This window comes from Pseudorasbora parva, chromosome 4 (genome assembly GCF_024679245.1).
Source record: "Pseudorasbora parva isolate DD20220531a chromosome 4, ASM2467924v1, whole genome shotgun sequence".
NCBI classification, from domain to species: Eukaryota; Metazoa; Chordata; class Actinopteri; order Cypriniformes; family Gobionidae; genus Pseudorasbora; species Pseudorasbora parva.
Window position 1 is genome coordinate 57,706,662 of NC_090175.1, and position 19,620 is coordinate 57,726,281.

General features: G+C 41.1%; 2 protein-coding genes across 5 annotated transcripts in view; one reads left to right on the forward strand and one right to left on the reverse strand.

Moving 5' to 3' along the window:
* Positions 1-4,373: 4,373 nt before the first annotated feature.
* Positions 4,374-13,431, forward strand: LOC137074198 (C3a anaphylatoxin chemotactic receptor). 3 transcript variants are annotated; one of them, XM_067442882.1, is made up of 3 exons: positions 4,376-4,448; positions 6,778-6,903; positions 12,224-13,431. In XM_067442882.1, exons 2-3 carry the CDS (start codon positions 6,875-6,877, stop codon positions 13,299-13,301), a joined length of 1,107 nt encoding a protein of 368 aa, XP_067298983.1. In that variant the 5' UTR covers positions 4,376-4,448; positions 6,778-6,874; the 3' UTR covers positions 13,302-13,431. The 3 variants fall into 3 exon arrangements, with proteins under 3 accessions (XP_067298985.1, XP_067298983.1, XP_067298984.1); XM_067442883.1 differs by lacking the exon at positions 4,376-4,448 and adding an exon at positions 4,487-4,509; XM_067442884.1 differs by lacking the exon at positions 6,778-6,903 and having other exon boundaries at positions 4,374-4,448.
* A 715-nt stretch (positions 13,432-14,146) lies between these two features.
* Positions 14,147-19,620, reverse strand: part of cenpq (centromere protein Q) — a 36,241-nt gene continuing 30,767 nt past the window's right edge. For both annotated transcript variants that reach the window (XM_067442885.1, XM_067442886.1), the window contains one exon: positions 14,147-14,645. In XM_067442885.1, coding sequence (XP_067298986.1) covers positions 14,496-14,645 — 150 coding nt within the window. In that variant the 3' untranslated portion in view covers positions 14,147-14,495. The remainder of the gene's footprint in view (positions 14,646-19,620) is intronic.

The window sequence follows — 19,620 nt, forward strand, 5'->3', positions numbered from 1 at the left end:
CAGAAGGGTGGGGGGAAAAGGCATTTGCTTCATCTTTCCTTTTGTTTCTGTAAAACACTGACACAAGAGTATAAAAGGTTGGACCTTCTTTTGTTTCCTCAGTTCACACTCGACGCAGGCATTGCCTGGTTGATTGTGGATTCATTCTTGCAAGGATTAAATCTTTATAAAGACACGATTGGCTAAGGTTTGTCTGTTATTCAGAAATGCAACTGAGTTAATATAATTTTGCCTATACACTATCAACTGGGGTTTAGTCCAGCGGAGTCCTTGCCTCGATGGGTCAGCAAAAGGGGGATCAACAAAATACTAGGAAGGTGGTGGTCATAATGTTATGCCTGATCGGTGTATATACTTCCACACACACGCATATATATAAATACATATATAAACACACATGAGAACACAGAAGTCAATTCTCACAGAAACATTTGTAAAAAACAAGACTTCTTTTTTTTAAAGCCACAGGATTTTGATAGTATCAGTCAAACCAACACATCTGAGAATCGCTGACGCTGATCTTATGGTTTATTCATACGGAAGTTTCAATGCCACCGAGCTTACAATGTCTCAACACTAAAGCCACTCGGAGAGGACAAGAGCTCAGACAAGTCCTGCAGGCAATCATTTTATCCCTTAAAAATCATCTTTGATAAGAAAAACGACATTTAAATGATTTCTCCTCATGCATGCCAAGCTATGAATATGCAAATTAGTCTACAGAATTGCAAATGGAAATATTGGTTTAATTAAAACGATTCAGAATAAGAGGAAGAGTTTGCATTCTGGAGAACATCTGGAGCCGATACAATGTTTTATATGATATTAAAAAAGTAATAATTTTGTCACTCATACGTACACAAAGAATTGAATGAGACGATAACTTGTCAGGTTTTTTTTTTTTAATCTACAATTTAAATTTTTGTGATCAAATCTAAATCTTCAGAGTTAAGATAAGTTAAGGATTATAGATGTCAGGCACTGAGAGCTGCAGCCATCTAGTGGATATGGATATTTTTGATATTTTTATACCAACATATGTCAGCAGATGTCCCCAAAGTGCCACATTTTGAGTCTCAACTCACTGGAATTCATATTTTTACTGAAGTATAAAATACAACTTAAAAATAAGCACATTTTACATAAACATATGGTACTTTTAGAGTTAAATAAATTCAAAAATCTCCCCCAAAAAATCACAAAATAAATGCAAAAACAATTTGTTTTACCTTAATGCTCAAATTTGTCCACAAAGGGCCAGTCTTAAGGGCTGCTATACGAAGGACGCTTGAGAGTTAACATCGTTTTAAGTAAAGTCGATGCACAGCTTGAAGCTTCTTCACGGTTTATTAACACTTATTACTACAACCCAAAAGAAGTTACGTGTTTTTAAAATGTGGAATAGCTCAAGCTGTGCATTTACTTACTACCACAACCGCATTGCCAAACAGTCTTATCAGTTATCCCACAAACACAATACACAAGTTTAAGTACAAAACCATCCGCCAAAACCAGACGTGTTTTATGAAGAGTTCAGATGTAAAAGCCTCGAAAAGCCACTTCGGTCAAAACTGAGATAGCGATACTGACTGAATGCTCTCTGCATATAATATATGTTCACTTCAAACCCACTAAATCTCAGCTTCAGCCCCTTCAGAAGGTCCAGTTCTTAGGTACAAATCTACACAAGGAAGCCTGAGAAACATGCTTATCTTAAAGGGGCGGTGAAATGCTGTTTCAGGCATACTGAGCTTTCCACTGTTAAAGACTTGGATTCCCATCCTAAACATAGACAAAGTTTCAAAAACTAATGTTGGACGTTTGATGGAGTATTTCTGTGTCAAAAATACTCCTTCCGGTTTCTCACAAGTTTCGGAGAGTTTTTTTCGAGTATGGCTCGGCTTGACGTTAATAGAGCGGAAGGTCCTTGTATGGGCCGTACGGGCTCTTCTCCCGGTAGGGTGCGCGCGCGTGACTAGAGCGAGAGAGGAAACGCACGCCCATACACACTCTCAGCTGCAGATCCAGTCGTCTGTGAACACTTCTGTCGCGCCGCGCTCCACTTTATTCCTCTGGGTGACGTCGAGCGACTTCAACGCTTCAGCACAGCATTCTGGGAAGGCAGCGCTGCATTTGAACCGATTTGAACGCAGAAATGACGGGAAGCTTCACAACATCGCTTCAGTCGCGTCGCAAAAGTGGATCTCCACGGTCACTGCTGTCAGGACTTCACCAAATCAACAGTTACCAAAGAAGTGTGTTTCTGACGGAGCGCTCCCAGCGATAAAGGTTCGGTCCTGCTTTGGAAGCAGCCGGTGAGTTAAACTGCTTCAGATGTCTGTGCTGTCGGCTATCGTCGCGTGAATAAACATCAGTAAACGACACGATCGCGTGCTTCGTCATTCAAATGCGCTAACGGACTCCATTGCTGTTCTCTGTATAACGTTACACTAGTCTGACGTGAAAAAAACGTTTTGCTTGCTACTGCTAAGGTTTAGTCGCATACAATAGTCCATAAACCGAATCATGTCCTCATAAACTGCGAGTAAACACACACAAATGTTGACAGGCCACTAAATACAGTCCATACCACAGAGACGGACGTCCTGCTGCTGCTGCTTCTCCTGTTCAGTTTATTTCAGCCTCCAGATCTGATTCTGGATCATATCTGTATTAGTTGAGCCATGGTTTATTAGGGTAACGTTTTCTTCTCCACGCTTGAGGACGTCACCGCTTTGTGTGCACTCGTCATTCTTTAGCTCCGCCCACACGATACGCCTCATCATTCTTTAGCTCCGCCCACTCGATACGCCTCCAGGCACTCTTTTTTTCCGGAAAGACTCGGTACAGCCTATATTTCTTTTATAAATATAATAAACTAAAGACTTTTCGGAGATATGAAGGATGCAATACTACTCTATAGGTACTCAAGATTGACATGAGATTGACTGAAACTGAGTGTTTCACCCCCGCCTTTAAGGAAAAGTATCAGCTGGACTTCGAGGCTTTTAAATCTGAAGTCTTCATACACACCGATCAACATTATTCCACCGACAGGTGAAGTGAGTAACACTGATGATCTCTTCATCACGGCTCCTGTTAGTGGGTGGGATATATTAGGCAGCAAGTGAACATTTAGTCCTCAGAGTTGATGTGTGTGAAGCAGGAGAAATGGGCAAGCGTAAGGATTTGAGCGAGTTTGGCCAGATTGTGACGGCTAGACGACTGGGTCAGAGCATCTCCAAAACTGCAGCTCTTGTGGGCTGTTCCCGGTCTGCAGTGGTCAGTATCTATCAAAAGTGCTCCAAGGAAGGACCAGTGGAGAACCGGCCACAGGGTCATGGGCGGCCAAGGCTCATTGATGACCGTGGGGAGCGAAGGCTGGCCCGTGGGGTCCGATCAAACAGACGAGCTACTGGAGCTCAAACTGCTCCAGAAGTTAATGCTGGTTCTGATAGAAAGCTGTCAGAATACACAGAGCAGCTCAGTTTGAGGCGTATGGACCAGTCAGGGTGACCTCTGACCCCTGACCCCGCCGAAAGCACCAACAGTGGCACGTGAGCATCAGAACTGGACCACGGAGCGATGGAAGAAGGTGGCCTGGTCTGAGGAATCACATGTTCTTCTACATCACGTGGATGGCCGGGTGCGTGTGTGTGTGTGTGGCTTACCTGGGGAACACATGGCCCCAGGATGCACTATGGGAAGAAGGCGAGCCGGCGGAGGCAGTGTGATGCTTTGGCCAATGTTCTGCTGGGAAACCTTGGGTCCTCCATCCATGTGGATGTTACTTTGACACGCTCCACCTACCTAAGCATTGCTGAGACCATGTTCAGCCTTTGATGGAAACGGTATTCTGGTGGCTGTGGCTCTTCCAGCAGGATAATGCTCCTGACACAAAGCACAAATGCTTCAGGAATGGTTTGAGGAGCACAACAACCAGTTTGAGGCGTCGACTCGGCCTCCAGATTCCCCAGATCTCAATCCAATCGAGCATCTGTGGGATGAGCTGAACAAACAAGTCCGATCCATGGAGGCTCCACCTCGCAACTTACAGGACTTAAAGGATCTGCTGCTAACATCTTGATGCCAGATACCACAGCACACCTTCAGAGGTCTAGAGGAGTCCATCAGAGACGGGTCAGCAAACACAATATTAGGAATGTGTTCATAATAATGTGCCTGATCTGTGTATACACAAACACACATGAGAACACTGGAGTCAGTTCTCACAGAGAAAGTGAAAAACATGACTTTTTTTCTTCTTTTTTTTAAAGCCACAGGATTTTGATAGTATCAGTCAAACCAACACATCTGAGAATCGCTGACGCTGATCTTATGGTTTATTCATACGGAAGTTTCAATGCCACCGAGCTTACAATGTCTCAACACTAAAGCCACTCGGAGAGGACAAGAGCTCAGACAAGCCTCCTCTAGCTCAGTCTCAGGTAAAGTATCATCTGCATATGATCAATCAGACATTAATGCTTTTTGGGAGTGTCTGCAAAGGTAATAATTACTGTTACTCTAGATCATCATTAGGGTTCAAATGGGAAGTATTAAACTTCAGAAACTTGTGCTCCAGATATGAATGAATGTGGAATCCAGGATTATTATAAAGTCCGCCTGCAGGCGATCATTTTATCCCTTAAAAATCATCTTTGATAATCTAAATGACATTTAAATAGTTTGTCTTCATGCTTGAACACACCTTTGCTTCATTTAGTATTTGCCGAACCATGAATATGCAAGTTAGTCTACACCTTTGCAAGTGTAAATGTTGGTTTAATTCAGACGTGTGTGTGTGTGTGTGTGTGTGTGTGTGTTTCAACCAGAAACCGATTCAGAATAAGGAGAGGAAGAGTTTGCCATTTCCATCAGAGGTTTCCTTTTCGAGTGTGTCTTTGCAGCCAATCGCAGACATGTTTGCTGATCTCTTTGTTAACCCCTAACAGGTTAACATCTTGAATGGTTGATCTTTTGATTTCTTGGCTGAAATGATTAGACTTTGGCTTGAAACAGCTAACAAAACATGCATTGGTAATGGTAGGAAACGGGTGTTTCTGACACTTTGTCACTTCAGTATTAACCTTCTGGGGCTGTTTAGTCTTTTTTTTAAAAATGTAAATGTTTTTTTCCTTCATTGCAATGGTACGAAGCGTGGTAAAGTATTTGGCACTTGCTCTGTGAACATAAACACAAATCACGGACACGATTGGAAAAGGTAATATGGTCCTGAAAAGTGTTCTTGGTAAAGAACGAGCGCATTAGAAACGAGTGGGAGATTAGTTTAGTGGAAGCGTTTGGCACTGCACCCATACAAACTGACTGAAAGCTCAGTTTTTGAGATATCAACCTCAAATTTGGAACACAACCTGTTGATAGAAGTCTAGGAGTTAAGTGGTTTAAAAAATATATGTCACAAAATTTTAAAATAGTATTTTTGTGCATTTTACATAAAATTCTGTACTTTTTTAGAGATAACTTTTTAAAACTCTTTACAATGATAATAATAATCCATTTGTCAAAATTAAAGGAGCTGTATGTTAGAGATGTATTTCAGTTCATCCTAAAATGGCCCTGATATGTCTCTAGACATTAATAAATCATGTTCATCTCAGACACTTCTATCACTGACAGTAGTCCGGCAGGATATTGTCATTATAAAGTTGTTGTTGCAGCTCAGCTGATGTTGATGATGTCATGTTGTGTTTTGGCCTGAAGCTCCGCCCTCCACCGATCGACCAATCAGGAGTCAGTAGTGTTTGGGGTTGCCAGATCTGCTTTAGTTACCACAGCTGCAGATCTACAAACGTTCTGCTGATCCTGCAGCCAATCTGGCAACCTCGAGTCAGGGGGAGGGGGATAGACCTGCAGTACCAGTTTTGGCCACAATCTCACACACACTTCCTTTAAGTCTCTAAAGCAGTTAAGATGTATGATTAAGATCTATGCTCAGTTAATAAATGGATTATAACTACTGCATAAATATATTTTAGTACTATAAAATCCCCTAAAAATGCAAAATATTAATTTAAAAAAACATTACTGCACTAACATATAGTACATTAATTTCATTGAAATGATTTATTTACATGCAAAGAGCACCAAAGAAAATATTCCGCAATGGTGTCGACTCACGAATGTGCACTTGGGTCGTCTTAAACACAACATAGATGTGTATAAACAAGATTAAAACTTTATTTTTCACCTTTATCGTGTTTTATTATTAATAAAGGTTAAAACTGTATATGTTGTGTGTTTGTGTTAGTAACGCATGTTTATTAACGAACACAAACATGTACATTTTTAACCTTTATTAATGTTACTTCACAGTGCATGAACTATTGCTAACAGATACCATTGCATTAATAAATGTTGAAATTAACATTAAGTAAAATGAATAAATTATGTTGACATTGTACATTGTTTATGAAAATCTAAAGTGTTACCGATATTTGAAAACAAAAAATGAGTAAATATTAAGTAAGCATAATAAAAACATTCAGAACTATAATGAACTCATACAGAACACTAATATTTTACATATAATATCACATTTTCTTCATAAAATGCACCAAAAACAAACAGGGGTTTCGTTTTCTCTTCCAACTGAATGTAAAATGTGCAAATAATCCTTGATCTCATGAGGCAATAAACACATTCAGCAAATGCCATGAATGAAGCAATATTAAGACATTGAGTGTAATAATGGTGACTTGACTGATCATTAGTGTTGTAATGAAGCTCAGATCCCTCCTCTGACTTCTCTGATAGGCTAACGCACAGGACACACACTCCTTCAGTCAGTCTCTCATCACACACAGCTCACACTGCGCCATCCACCCATGCTCTCAGACCTCTGAGGCACTCTATGCCAGCCAGCCAAAGCCTCCGCAGAAGGTAAGACTTACACCTGCTTTAACCAACACCGAGATTAAACCCAACGGAGCGCATCTCCGGGGAAAAACCAAGGGTTTGAAGCAGATCTTGAGTGTAGGAGATGTGCGTGCTGAGCACGTTCTAGATGAGCGGCGCTGAAGGTGTGTTCAACATGCCAGGAATGCATTACGGATGAGTGTAAACAGGTTATGAATGGAGGACAGGTGTGGGTGAGCCTTCAGGTGATTAAAGGTAACATTCCTTCCTCTCGCCGGCATCGACCTGACATGTCCATCTCAGGTGCTCATCCACACTGCAGAAAATGCTCTTCTTACTCAGTATTTCTGTCTTGTTTCTAGTCCGAACATCTACAAATTCTTAAAACAAGAAGTATTTACTAGACAAGTACAAATTATTGTCTTGTTTTGGGGAAAATAACTCCAAATGAAGAGAGTTTTTGCTTAAAATAAGATAAATAATCTGCCAATGGGGTGAGAAAAATAATCTTAATTCAAACAGAAAACAAGATTATTTTTCTCACCCCATTGGCAGATTATTTATCTTATTTTAAGCAAAAACTCTCTTCATTTTGAGTTATTTTTCCCCAAAACAAGACAATAATTTGTCTAGTAAATGTTTCTTAATGTAAGAATTTGTAGATATTGTGACGAGAAACAAGACAAAAATACTGAGTGAGAAGAGCATTTAACATTCACAGTCCATGAGATGATCTAGTCTGTGTTGGGCTCGTGAGACTCCAGGAATTATTCATGACATGTTTTAACACTGCCGGTTTTAATTGGTATTACGTTTACATTTAATCATGAAGCAGACGCTTTTATCTAAAAAGAGGAGCAACGAAACAAACAAGGGGAACAACCGTAAAGTGCTGTAAGAAGTCTCAGTTACTCCAGCACAGCACACTATAGTTTTTCAGACAAACAGAACATGTAATTGTATAGTTAAGAGCTAGTCTTTATTAGTCAGGTGGAGTTGGAAAAGATGCGTCTTAAGATGCTTTTTGAAAATGGCTACAGATTCAGCTGCATGAATGTATGCATTTAGCAGATGCTTTAATCCAAAGCGACTTACAACTGAGGAGAACAGGAAGCGATCCGTCATGAAGAGGCGAAGAAACACAAAAACTGCCCTAAATACAAAGATTTGGATATTAGTCTGAGTAGCAGAAACCAGGAAAGGGAGGAAAAAGGTATGATTTGTAATGTTTTTAGAAGTCTCTTTTGCTCACCAAGGCTGCATTTATTCGACAGCAATATTGTGAAATATTATTAAAATGCTAAATAACCAGTTTTCTATGTGGATATATTTTACAATGTAATTAATTTATGTGATGCAAAGCTGCATTTTCAGCATCACAATCCTTTAGAAATCGTGCTAATATGATGATTTGATGCCCAACTAACATTTAGGATTATCAATAGTTGTGTAAAACATTTTATTTTAGGATTGTTCGGTGAATAGAAAACTTTTGCAATATTGCACACCCTTGAAAATAAAGGTGCCAGGAAGAACCAAAGCATGGGGTGATGCCACAGAGGAACCATGTTTGGTTCCCTAAAGAACCGGTTTGTGAAAGGCTCATTTTTTCTAACCATTTTAGTCTAAAGAAACGTTTTCCACTACAAATAACCTTTTGTGCAATGGAGATGTTCTTTGGATATTAAAGGTTCTTCGTGCAACCAGACCCCCTGCCAAAGAACTTTATTTTTAAGAGCGTACAACCGTTCAAAAGTTTCAGGTCAGTAAGAATGCGTTTATTTTTGGGGAAAGAACTTCAAGAAATGAATACATTTATTCAGCATGGACGCTTAAATTGATCAAAAGTGACCTTTATAATGTTACAAAAGATTCTCTGTTCTTTTGAACTTTCAATTCATCAAAGAATCCTGAAATGAAATGTTTTACACAATTATTGATAATAATTATAAATGTTCATTGAGAAATTCAGCTGTGCATTACAGTAGTTAATTACATATTTAAATATATTCAAATCGAAACATTTTAATAATATTTTACAATATTGCTGTTTGTGTGGTATTTTTAGTCAAATAAATGCAGCTTTGGTGAGAAGAATGGACTTCTCAAAACATTAAAAAAAACGTTTGAATGGCAGTGTTTATTATTTTTACATCTTTATTATAATACGTGTTGCTGATTGCTTAAACTCCTACATATTAATCATCTAATTATTTTCTTTAAGACTGGGACCAGATGCATTGTGAACCTGCAGTTATTATATCCATAATCATGTGTGATGCTGAACAAAGTCTAAAAGGGTGTATTACTCGGTTGTCTCGTGTTTATTAGGGTAAAAGCGTCTGTAAAATGAATAAAAGTAAAATGTTCAGACCAATCTACCTTGCTTTAAAACGTTATGACCAGTCTTGAAGAAAAAAAAATGTGATGACAAACTTGCAAGACTAGTCTGAGCAGTTTCTGCAGCCAGTCATAACTTCTTCAGGTCAGTTATATAAAATATAGATGGGTTTATAGAAATATATTTGAATCTGAAAAGTAAGACTTGGTTTAACTGCTGGCTGTGCTCATGCGTCTGCATTATGTCTCTTACTGGAACATTCGAAGAGTGTTTTAAAGTATAATAGCCGTTATTAACATACGGACCTACTGGCCACACTTCACTGAAAACATAAGCATGTTTTAAGAATTTCATAATACTTCCAAAAAGAAAAGAGGAAACTGCTCTTGCTTCATGTTATCGACCACTGAACATGCACTCTAAAAAGTAAAGGTTCATTATTGGCATTTATGGTTCCATAAAAACCTTGAGTGTAAAGTGGGAAACGTTTTTTTAAATGTATTTCACACTGAGATTTTTTTCTTTTAACCCTTTCATGCATGAATTATGATAACCTCAGTGTTTTTATTGATCTTAGGGCATGAACAACGAGATTTTAACTTTCATTTTTTACCGATTTGTCAAAGAGATGTCCACTTGAGTGGACCGTGTTTGTGTTTTAAACTGTAGAGATCCAGCTCAGACTGTGTAGATAACACTCACACTCCTGCCAGTCTGCCAGAGAACCCTGATCTAGCGATTAGGTGTTTTCAAATCTCTTCTAAATTGAGCAGTGTTGGCGGTAAAGCATTACAAGTAACATGCATTAGAGGAACACTCCAGCGTTTTTAGAAATAGGGCTTATTCAGCTTCTTTCCTTCATTTAGAGATGTGGGCATATGCATTTTTGTCTCAGTGCATTGTTTTAGTTTGGCAGGGTCGCCGCTAGCTTAGCTTAGCATAATGAATGAAATCCTATGTTGCCAGCTAGCATGTCCCGAGTAAAAGTGATCCAAAAAAACAAAACATGAATTACTTCTTGTGGCCTGCGCATTCACAACGAGTACAAATAGCGATGGAGATTAAGACTAGGCAGATATTTACTATATTATGCACAGGTGAAGCAGAGATATCACGGCTATCATCCTCATCCTCCAGCTGTCGAGCGATCGCAATGTGTTGCGTGATTTCTCTGCAAATCAATATCTGCCGAGGAAATTGCCTAGTCTTAATCTTCATCGCTATTTGTACTCGTTGTGAATACGCAGGCTACAAGAAGTAATTAGGTGGGGGGTTTTTTGGATCACTTTTACTCGGGACATGCTAGCTAGCAACATAGGATTCCATTCATTATGCTAAGCTAAGTTAGCGGCGACCCTGCCAAACTAAAAGAATGAGAAAACACTAAAACAAACTAAACTAAAACACTAAATCACTGAGACAAAAATGCATTTGCCCACATATCTAACTGTAGGAAAGAAGCTGAATAAGCCCTATTTCTAAAAACGCTGGAGTGTTCCTTTAAATAATCAGATTACTTTTTTGATGTAACAAGTAACGATTACAAGTAACATGCATTAAGTAATTAGATTACTTTTTTGATGTAACAAGTAAAGTAACATTACAAGTAACTTGCCTTAAGTAATCAGATTACTTTTTTGATGTTACAAGTAACTTATACTAAGTAATCTGATTACTTTTTGATGTAACAAGTAAAGTAACATTAGAAAAGTAACTTGCCTTAAGTAATTAGATTACTTTTTTGATGTTACAAGTAACTTATACTAAGTAATCTGATTACTTTTTGATGTAACAAGTAAAGTAACATTACAAGTAACTTGCCTTAAGTAATCAGATTACTTTTTTGATGTTACAAGTAACTTATACTAAGTAATCTGATTACTTTTTGATGTAACAAGTAAAGTAACATTACAAGTAACTTGCCTTAAGTAATCAGATTACTTTTTTGATGTTACAAGTAACTTATACTAAGTAATCATATTACTTTTTGATGTAACAAGTAAAGTAACATTACAAGTAACTTGCCTGAAGTAATCAGATTACTTTTTTGATGCTACAAGTAACTTATACTAAGTAATCAGATTACTTTCTTTAATGTTACAAGTCACTTGCCTTAAGTAATCCGATTACTTTATGGATGTAACGAGTAAAGTAACAAATTAGAAGTATCATGCATTAAGTAATCAGATGTTACTTTGATGTTACAAGTAAAGGCTTTTTTTCCAATGGGTATTAATTAGCTGTCCACTGTAGTGAGCTCTAAGCGTGAAAGGGGTAAGAACCGTCGTCTGAACTGATAAGAACTGATCATTGAAAGGTTATCGAGGGAAGCAAAAACATTTCTTCTATTGCATCGCCAGGAAAACCATTTTTGTAACCATTATTTTTAATAGGGCTGTGCGATATTGAAGAAAAATCCAATATACAATATGTTGATGAATAATGCTATATTCGATATTGCAATTAGTGTGTAAAATCTATTTAAATTATATTAAAGAAATATTATTTAAAAACTGAGAATTCAACCATTTGTGTTTCACATTCATTCTGGGGAAAAGAAAGCATCGCTACAACTTCTAAAAGTGACCAGTAGTGTGGTTCATGTTTTGGTGTGTGTGTGTGTGTGTGTGTGTGTGTGTGTGTGTGTGTGTGTGTGTGTGTGTGTGTGTGTGTGTGTGTGTGTGTGTGTGAGACAGCGCGAGACCGCAAGTTGTTTTTCGCAAATTATTGCATTTAATAACTTTTTAACATCAAGCAAGTCCCATAAGTAACAGTCGTGTGTACAGTCTATTCTTCACTATGTGCGTCGACCTAAAATGGACACTTTTCACAATGTTGAAGTAGCCTATTAAAATCATTCAGATCTTGCGTGTCGTTGCGATATGCATATTGCGATATGTACATTTGGGATATTCCGATATTGCACAGCCCTCATTTAAAAGAGTGAAAAGTTACCAATAAAGATGCACCAAACTGCATGTGACTGTCTCTGTATTTCCACAGAGAACCGATGGCTGTCGAAGAGATGATGAACGCCAACTCGAGCGCCAACCAAACCTCAGTCTTCCCCAACGAGGGCATGCGTGTCCTGCAGATGGTCCTGACCATGACGATCTTCATCGTGGGCGTCTCGCTCAACGGTCTGGTGGTTTGGGCGTTGGGGGTTCGAGTTTGGTGCCGCAATAAGGGAGCGAGCTGTGAGACGCAGAGCGCCGACAGCTTCCGGATCTACGTCGTAAACCTGGCACTTGCAGACTTGGTGCTATTGTTACGTACACCAATAATGCTGCCTTACTTGGTGAACAACTTCAGCTGGACATTAGGGGAACCTGCATGTAAACTGGTTATTTATTTGCGCTTACTCGGATTGTACGCGAGCGCGTTTTTGTTGTGCGCGGTCGCAGTTGAGCGGTGCTTATGTCTGCTAAGACCAGTTTGGGCAAGACTGAAGCGTCCTCGATGGGCCGTGCCATTGGCCTGCGCTGCAATATGGGTGTTAGCGGCACTTTTCGCTGTGCCCTACATTAGCACAGCTTCAGTCATTCTCTGGGAGAACCGTAAGGCTTGCATAGAAAGCGATTTGGGAGTAGGACAAGCCTTGATAGTAGTGGAAACCGTGGTAGGATTTTTGCTACCGCTGGTGATCTTCTTGTCGTGCAACATCGCGGTGATTTTCTGCGCTAAGAAAGCCGAAAGCGCAATGACTTCTCCAACCTCGTCATCTGCACCAAATTACACATCCCAACGTCTGATCCGTCTTTATCGGGTCCTTTTCCTCACAATGCTCCTTTTTCTCACCTGTTGGGTGCCTTACTTCACCTGCCGCTTCCTAAGGGCTCTCGCACACGATCGGCAATCCTGGAAGGATCTCAAACAAGGCGCGATTGGAGGCGCATATGTGGCGCTGTTTCTGGTTTACATTAAAAGCGCGCTCAACCCCATCATGTATGTATTCGCAGCTCGTGGACTCGGACGCACCGTCCGTGCCTCACTTCTCTCGACAATCGAGCGAGTCTTCAATGAGGAATTATCCGAGTCTATACGGAGAAAGTCCTTACGGAGGAGAGACTCTCAGTTTTAGGGGAGCTGAGGAGGCTGAACGGTAAGAGTTGCCCACACTGCAAAAAATGCTCTTCTTACTCAGTATTTTTGTCTTGTTTCTAGTCCAAACATCTAAACATTCTTAAAACAAGAAACATTTACTAGACAAGCAAAAGTAATTGTCTTGTTTTATGAAAAAATAACTCTAAATGAAGAGAGTTTTTGATTAAAATAAGAAAAATAATCTGCCAATGGGGTGAGAAAAATAATCTTAATTCACACAGAAAACAAGATTATTTTTCTCACCCCATTGGCAGATTATTTATCTTATTTTAAGCAAAAACTCTCTTCATTTTGAGTTATTTTTTCCCAAAACAAGACAACAATACTAAGTAAGAAAAGCATTGCAGTGCCTGTGCCTGGGCAGGTAAACGATGAAACATTGACAACAGGAATAAAACACAAGGTGTACCTCATATCACATCCGGTGTAAATCTCTGCACGAGAGATTAACTGAGACTTTGGCTTCCATTTTACAACCAATCGATGGACACAAAAGCGTTTTAGACACCAATGATTGTTCTGTGTTTTTTAATCTTGTGATGTATTATTCTGGCACTTTGCATTTTAGAAACTTAACAGCAAATGGCTTGCTTTGACTGAAGGCTTTAAAGGCTTAAATTAAAGGGATAGTTCACTCATTTACTCGCCCTCATGTTGTTCCAAACCTGTGTGAGTATCTTTCTTCTGCTGAACACAAAAGAAGATATTTGGAAGAATGTTTGTAGCCAAGCAGAGAGCAACCATCCACATTTTACTACTATGGTAGTGAATGGTTGCTCTATCTGGTTACAAACATTCTTCCAAATATCTTCTTTTGTGTTCAGCAGAAGAAAGAAGCTCATAAAGGTTTGGAACAACATGAGGGAGAGTAAATTTTTGGGTGAACTATCCCTTTAAACATTAATAAAGACTGTTCTCTTGAGTATATACAGTAGAAATGTTACCCAGATTATTGGCAAAACATATGAAAGAAAGATACAAGAAAGCGAAATCTTCTGATTTCCAACGCTTGTGATGTTATTGTTGCATTAATGCTTGAGATGAATGTGATTTCTGTGTCTGGTCCTCTACGCAAAATTGTCCTTTTGAAATAAATGAGTAGTTATTTTGTTTGTGTATCAGCCGTTTCTGTAAGTGTGTGAAGCTTAAGAAGCGTCTCTCGCTGTGATGGTCAGTCCAGGGCCGTGTCACTTTGAGCTTGTACTGCATCCACCTGTTTATGAGCGAGCTCCAAAAAGGCCCTCAGGTCCCCAAACACCGGAGCCATCTGAAGTGCTTTGACCACAGCTGGAGGATTGGGGACGATCTTCATCAGGTGCTCCTAAAGGAACCAAACACATGCTGGTTTAGGAAGCTAACCAAATCACCTGCCTGACCTTCATTATGCTGCAATGACCCCTTCGTTTTAGATCCAACACGCATGTTTGTTGTTATTAACAAAAGCACATTGTGAATCGCTTGCCCAACACTTTTTAAAAAGTGTTGAAACTCCTTTTCCTGAACCGATTGCATCAAGTCTGTCTGTATGACTTTGTTAATGTTCCATATAAGGTGAAGGCATGTTTCTCAACGTGTTTTTTAGTTCTGTGTACCATAGAGTGCATTTTCTGTGGAAATGTGGTGAGGAAGGTGTCAAAAGCTTGTGCTATTTATGCCTATTAGAAGAAACAACACTCTGTTTTCACAAAACACAAGCAGGATCGGCCTGAGAACATGCCCACTCATGTCCGTTTCATTAATCACAAATCAAGCATTAAGAGAATGCATTTTTCCATTTCACTGCACTACCTGTCCCTAGTTTTTCAATGTAAACGCGTTAGACGGACGTGTTTTTATCAGAGTCTCACACGTGATCTTTTTCTCTCGCCTCACTAATCTGCATCTCGCATTTTTGAGGTTAAAATATGAACCAGCCTATGTTCAAGATAACTAATCAGTACTCTTTTATTATCATCAGATATACTACAAACACAAGACGCTTCTTGTAGTCAAAGGTTAAAACCAAAATGTGAATTCCAAAGGGATAAAATCAATATTGATATTACTCAGATCGCAACCAAACGAACAAAACAACTTTCTTATTTCAGAAAGGTCACTAAAATATGACACAATGCACCTGAAATCAGCTGAAAACTGTAAGACATTACACTTAGCATTAAGAAAATAGACACTTTCGTTCATTGGCCGACGGTCGTGTTTATCGAGATGTGCATTGGCCGACGGCCGCGTTTATCGAGATGTGCATTGGCCGACGGCCCTGTTATCGAGATGTGCATTGGCCGACGGTCGCGTTTATCGAGATGTGCATTGGCCGACGGTCGCGTTTATCGAGATGTGCATTGGCCGACGGTCGCGTTTATCGAGATGTGCATTGGCCGACGGTCGCGTTTATCGAGATGTGCATTGGCCGACGGCCGCGTTTATCGTGATGTGCATTGGCCGACGGTCGCGTTTATCGAGATGTGCATTGGCCGACGGCCGCGTTTATCGAGATGTGCATTGGCCGACGGCCGCGTTTATCGAGATGTGCATTGGCCGACGGTCGCGTTTATCGAGATGTGCATTGGCCGACGGTCGCGTTTATCGAGATGTGCATTGGCCGACGGTCGCGTTTATCGAGATGTGCATTGGCCGACGGTCGCGTTTATCGAGATGTGCATTGGCCGACGGCCGCGTTTATCGAGATGTGCATTGGCCGACGGTCGCGTTTATCGAGATGTGCATTGGCCGACGGTCGCGTTTATCGAGATGTGCATTGGCCGACGGTCGCGTTTATCGAGATGTGCATTGGCCGACGGTCGCGTTTATCGAGATGTGCATTGGCCGACGGCCGCGTTTATCGAGATGTGCATTGGCCGACGGTCGCGTTTATCGAGATGTGCATTGGCCGACGGCCGCGTTTATCGAGATGTGCATTGGCCGACGGTCGCGTTTATCGAGATGTGCATTGGCCGACGGTCGCGTTTATCGAGATGTGCATTGGCCGACGGCCGCGTTTATCGAGATGTGCATTGGCCGACGGTCGCGTTTATCGAGATGTGCATTGGCCGACGGTCGCGTTTATCGAGATGTGCATTGGCCGACGGTCGCGTTTATCGAGATGTGCATTGGCCGACGGTCGCGTTTATCGAGATGTGCATTGGCCGACGGTCGCGTTTATCGAGATGTGCATTGGCCGACGGCCGCGTTTATCGAGATGTGCATTGGCCGACGGCCGCGTTTATCGAGATGTGCATTGGCCGACGGTCGCGTTTATCGAGATGTGCATTGGCCGACGGCCGCGTTTATCGAGATGTGCATTGGCCGACGGCCGCGTTTATCGAGATGTGCATTGGCCGACGGCCGCGTTAATCGAGATGTGCATTGGCCGACGGTCGCGTTTATCGAGATGTGCATTGGCCGACGGCCGCGTTTATCGAGATGTGCATTGGCCGACGGTCGCGTTTATCGAGATGTGCATTGGCCGACGGCCGCGTTTATCGAGATGTGCATTGGCCGACGGCCGCGTTAATCGAGATGTGCATTGGCCGACGGTCGCGTTTATCGAGATGTGCATTGGCCGACGGCCGCGTTTATCGAGATGTGCATTGGCCGACGGTCGCGTTTATCGAGATGTGCATTGGCCGACGGTCGCGTTTATCGTGATGTTCATTGGCCGACGGTCGCGTTTATCGAGATGTGCATTGGCCGACGGTCGCGTTTATCGAGATGTGCATTGGCCGACGGCCGCGTTAATCGAGATGTGCATTGGCCGACGGTCGCGTTTATCGAGATGTGCATTGGCCGACGGCCGCGTTTATCGAGATGTGCATTGGCCGACGGTCGCGTTTATCGAGATGTGCATTGGCCGACGGTCGCGTTTATCGTGATGTTCATTGGCCGACGGTCGCGTTTATCGAGATGTGCATTGGCCGACGGTCGCGTTTATCGAGATGTGCATTGGCCGACGGTCGCGTTTATCGAGATGTGCATTGGCCGACGGCCGCGTTTATCGAGATGTGCATTGGCCGACGGTCGCGTTTATCGAGATGTGCATTGGCCGACGGCCGCGTTTATCGAGATGTGCATTGGCCGACGGTCGCGTTTATCGAGATGTGCATTGGCCGACGATCGCGTTTATCGAGATGTGCATTGGCCGACGGTCGCGTTTATCGAGATGTGCATTGGCCGACGGTCGCGTTTATCGAGATGTGCATTGGCCGACGGTCGCGTTTATCGAGATGTGCATTGGCCGACGGTCGCGTTTATCGAGATGTGCATTGGCCGACGGTCGCGTTTATCGAGATGTGCATTGGCCGACGGCCGCGTTTATCGAGATGTGCATTGGCCGACGGTCGTGTTTATCGAGATGTGCATTGGCCGACGGTCGTGTTTATCGAGATGCGTGAATGTCCTCGTAGACAATTACGTCACCTTGGACAAAGACGCCGCATACTAGTTTTCAAGTCAATCGGACTGACCATTGCGTAGCTATAGCAGTTTTTGTGTTTTGCTCATTTTATAGCGCCACCAAGTGGCCAGACGCTGTCATTTTTCACTCAAGTTGAGTGAAATTATCTCACTCCGTTCAAGAATTTTAGCCATTTTAGTAAAAGTGTCCATGCCTACTTCAAACGTGTCAGCAGACGCTAATTAAAAAAGTGACTTTTTGATAACTATTGACAATCAGACTCCAGAAAATCTTTCTGCACAGGTTTAATTCCGATTGGGAATTGAAATAGCAAAATTCCAGGTGGCGATCGAATCCGAGACATGTGTTTTGATCATCTTGAGTGAAGGATTTCAACCAGATAACTTGAGTCTGCAACAATCAGTTTAGGAGTTATAAGCCATTACGCACTTTTGAACGCTATAGCGCCACCATCAGGCCGATTGGGATGAGATTTGGTGCAGTTGTAGCCGGTGTGAGTACTACCATCCCTCAAAGTTTCAGGTCTCTACGACTTACGGTTTGGTCTGAACACTTTTAGGAGAGAATGCTGATCCTTGGAAACTCAAATTATTACAATAGAGCTCCAGCGATACGCTCTTCAACCGCTAAAGAGCTACTAAAACCTAGTTTAAATTTGAGGTGAAACATTGACTGTAGTTCATAGGGGTCATCTGACAGGAAGTGACATGCCTGTAATGTCGACTCATTGGCAGGGTGATGTGGCACAGCAGTGTGGTGAGGAAGGTGTGAAAACCTCACGCTTTATGCCAGGATAAACAATACTCTTCTTTCACAACACAGAAGCAGGCTGGCCTGAGAACATGCCCACTCTTGTCTGCTTCATTAATCACAAATCAAACATTAAGAGAGTGCAGTTTTCCATTTCACTGCACTACTTATCCATAGTTTTTCAATGTAAACGCGTTAGACGGAAGTGTTTGACCCTTATCGTGTCGTTAGCAGTCTCGCACATTCTCTCGCCTCAGTGACCTGCGTCTCGCATTTTTGAGGTTAAAATATGAACCAGCCTATGTTCAAGATAACCAATCAGTACTCTTTTATCATCATCAGATATACTACAAACACAAGACGCTACGTGTAGTCAAAGGTTAAAACCAAAATGTGAATTCCAAAGTGATGAAATCAATATTGATATTACTCAGATCGCAACCAAACGAACAAAACAACTTTCTTATTTCAGAAAGGTCACTAAAATATGACACAATGCACCTGAAATCAACTGAAAACAGTAAGACATTACATTTAGCATTAAGAAAATAGACACTTATGACATTTTAATGGCAAATAAAGAAATTTTTTCATTAAATCATCATTAATTGCAGTAACATTTTATAAATACCATCATTCGTTAATGATTCTCAATATTATTTTTATTGAAATCCGCATTAAAGCATTAAGTAAATACTAACACGTATAAATATTTTCTCTAATGCATATTTTTTTGCATTACAGTGAGAGTTGAAAATAAATCAAAGATTTGATATCTGAAATTGAACATTTGCTTTACTGTTTTCCACCCCCTCTATCTTATCAGTGGGGCCATTTTGAATTCCTAAAGACAATGAGATGCTGAAGGCCTGTTGGCTAAATGTGTGTCACACCTGTAGTACAGTGGGGGAACGTTTGCTCTGATTGGTCAGTTTGAGTGTCTCACATTAGGGTTCCAGTCACATGGTCAAGGAATAGATTAAAGAAGACTGGAACTGTTCCACTGTCTCTTATTCTCTGTCTCTCTGATCTTGGGGGCCTTCTCTTTGGCTCTTCTTCTTGCTCTCTTCTTCTCTTTGTCTCTCTCTCTCTCTCTCTCTCTCTCTCTCTCTCTCTCTCTCTGGTAACATTCTAT

Coding starts and splice junctions, on each gene's coding strand:
- LOC137074198 (XM_067442882.1), top strand. CDS start 6,875: ATGCCAGCCAGCCAAAGCCTCCGCAGAAG. Junction 6,904..12,223: donor AGCCAAAGCCTCCGCAGAAG/GTAAGACTTACA, acceptor GTATTTCCACAG/AGAACCGATGGCTGTCGAAG.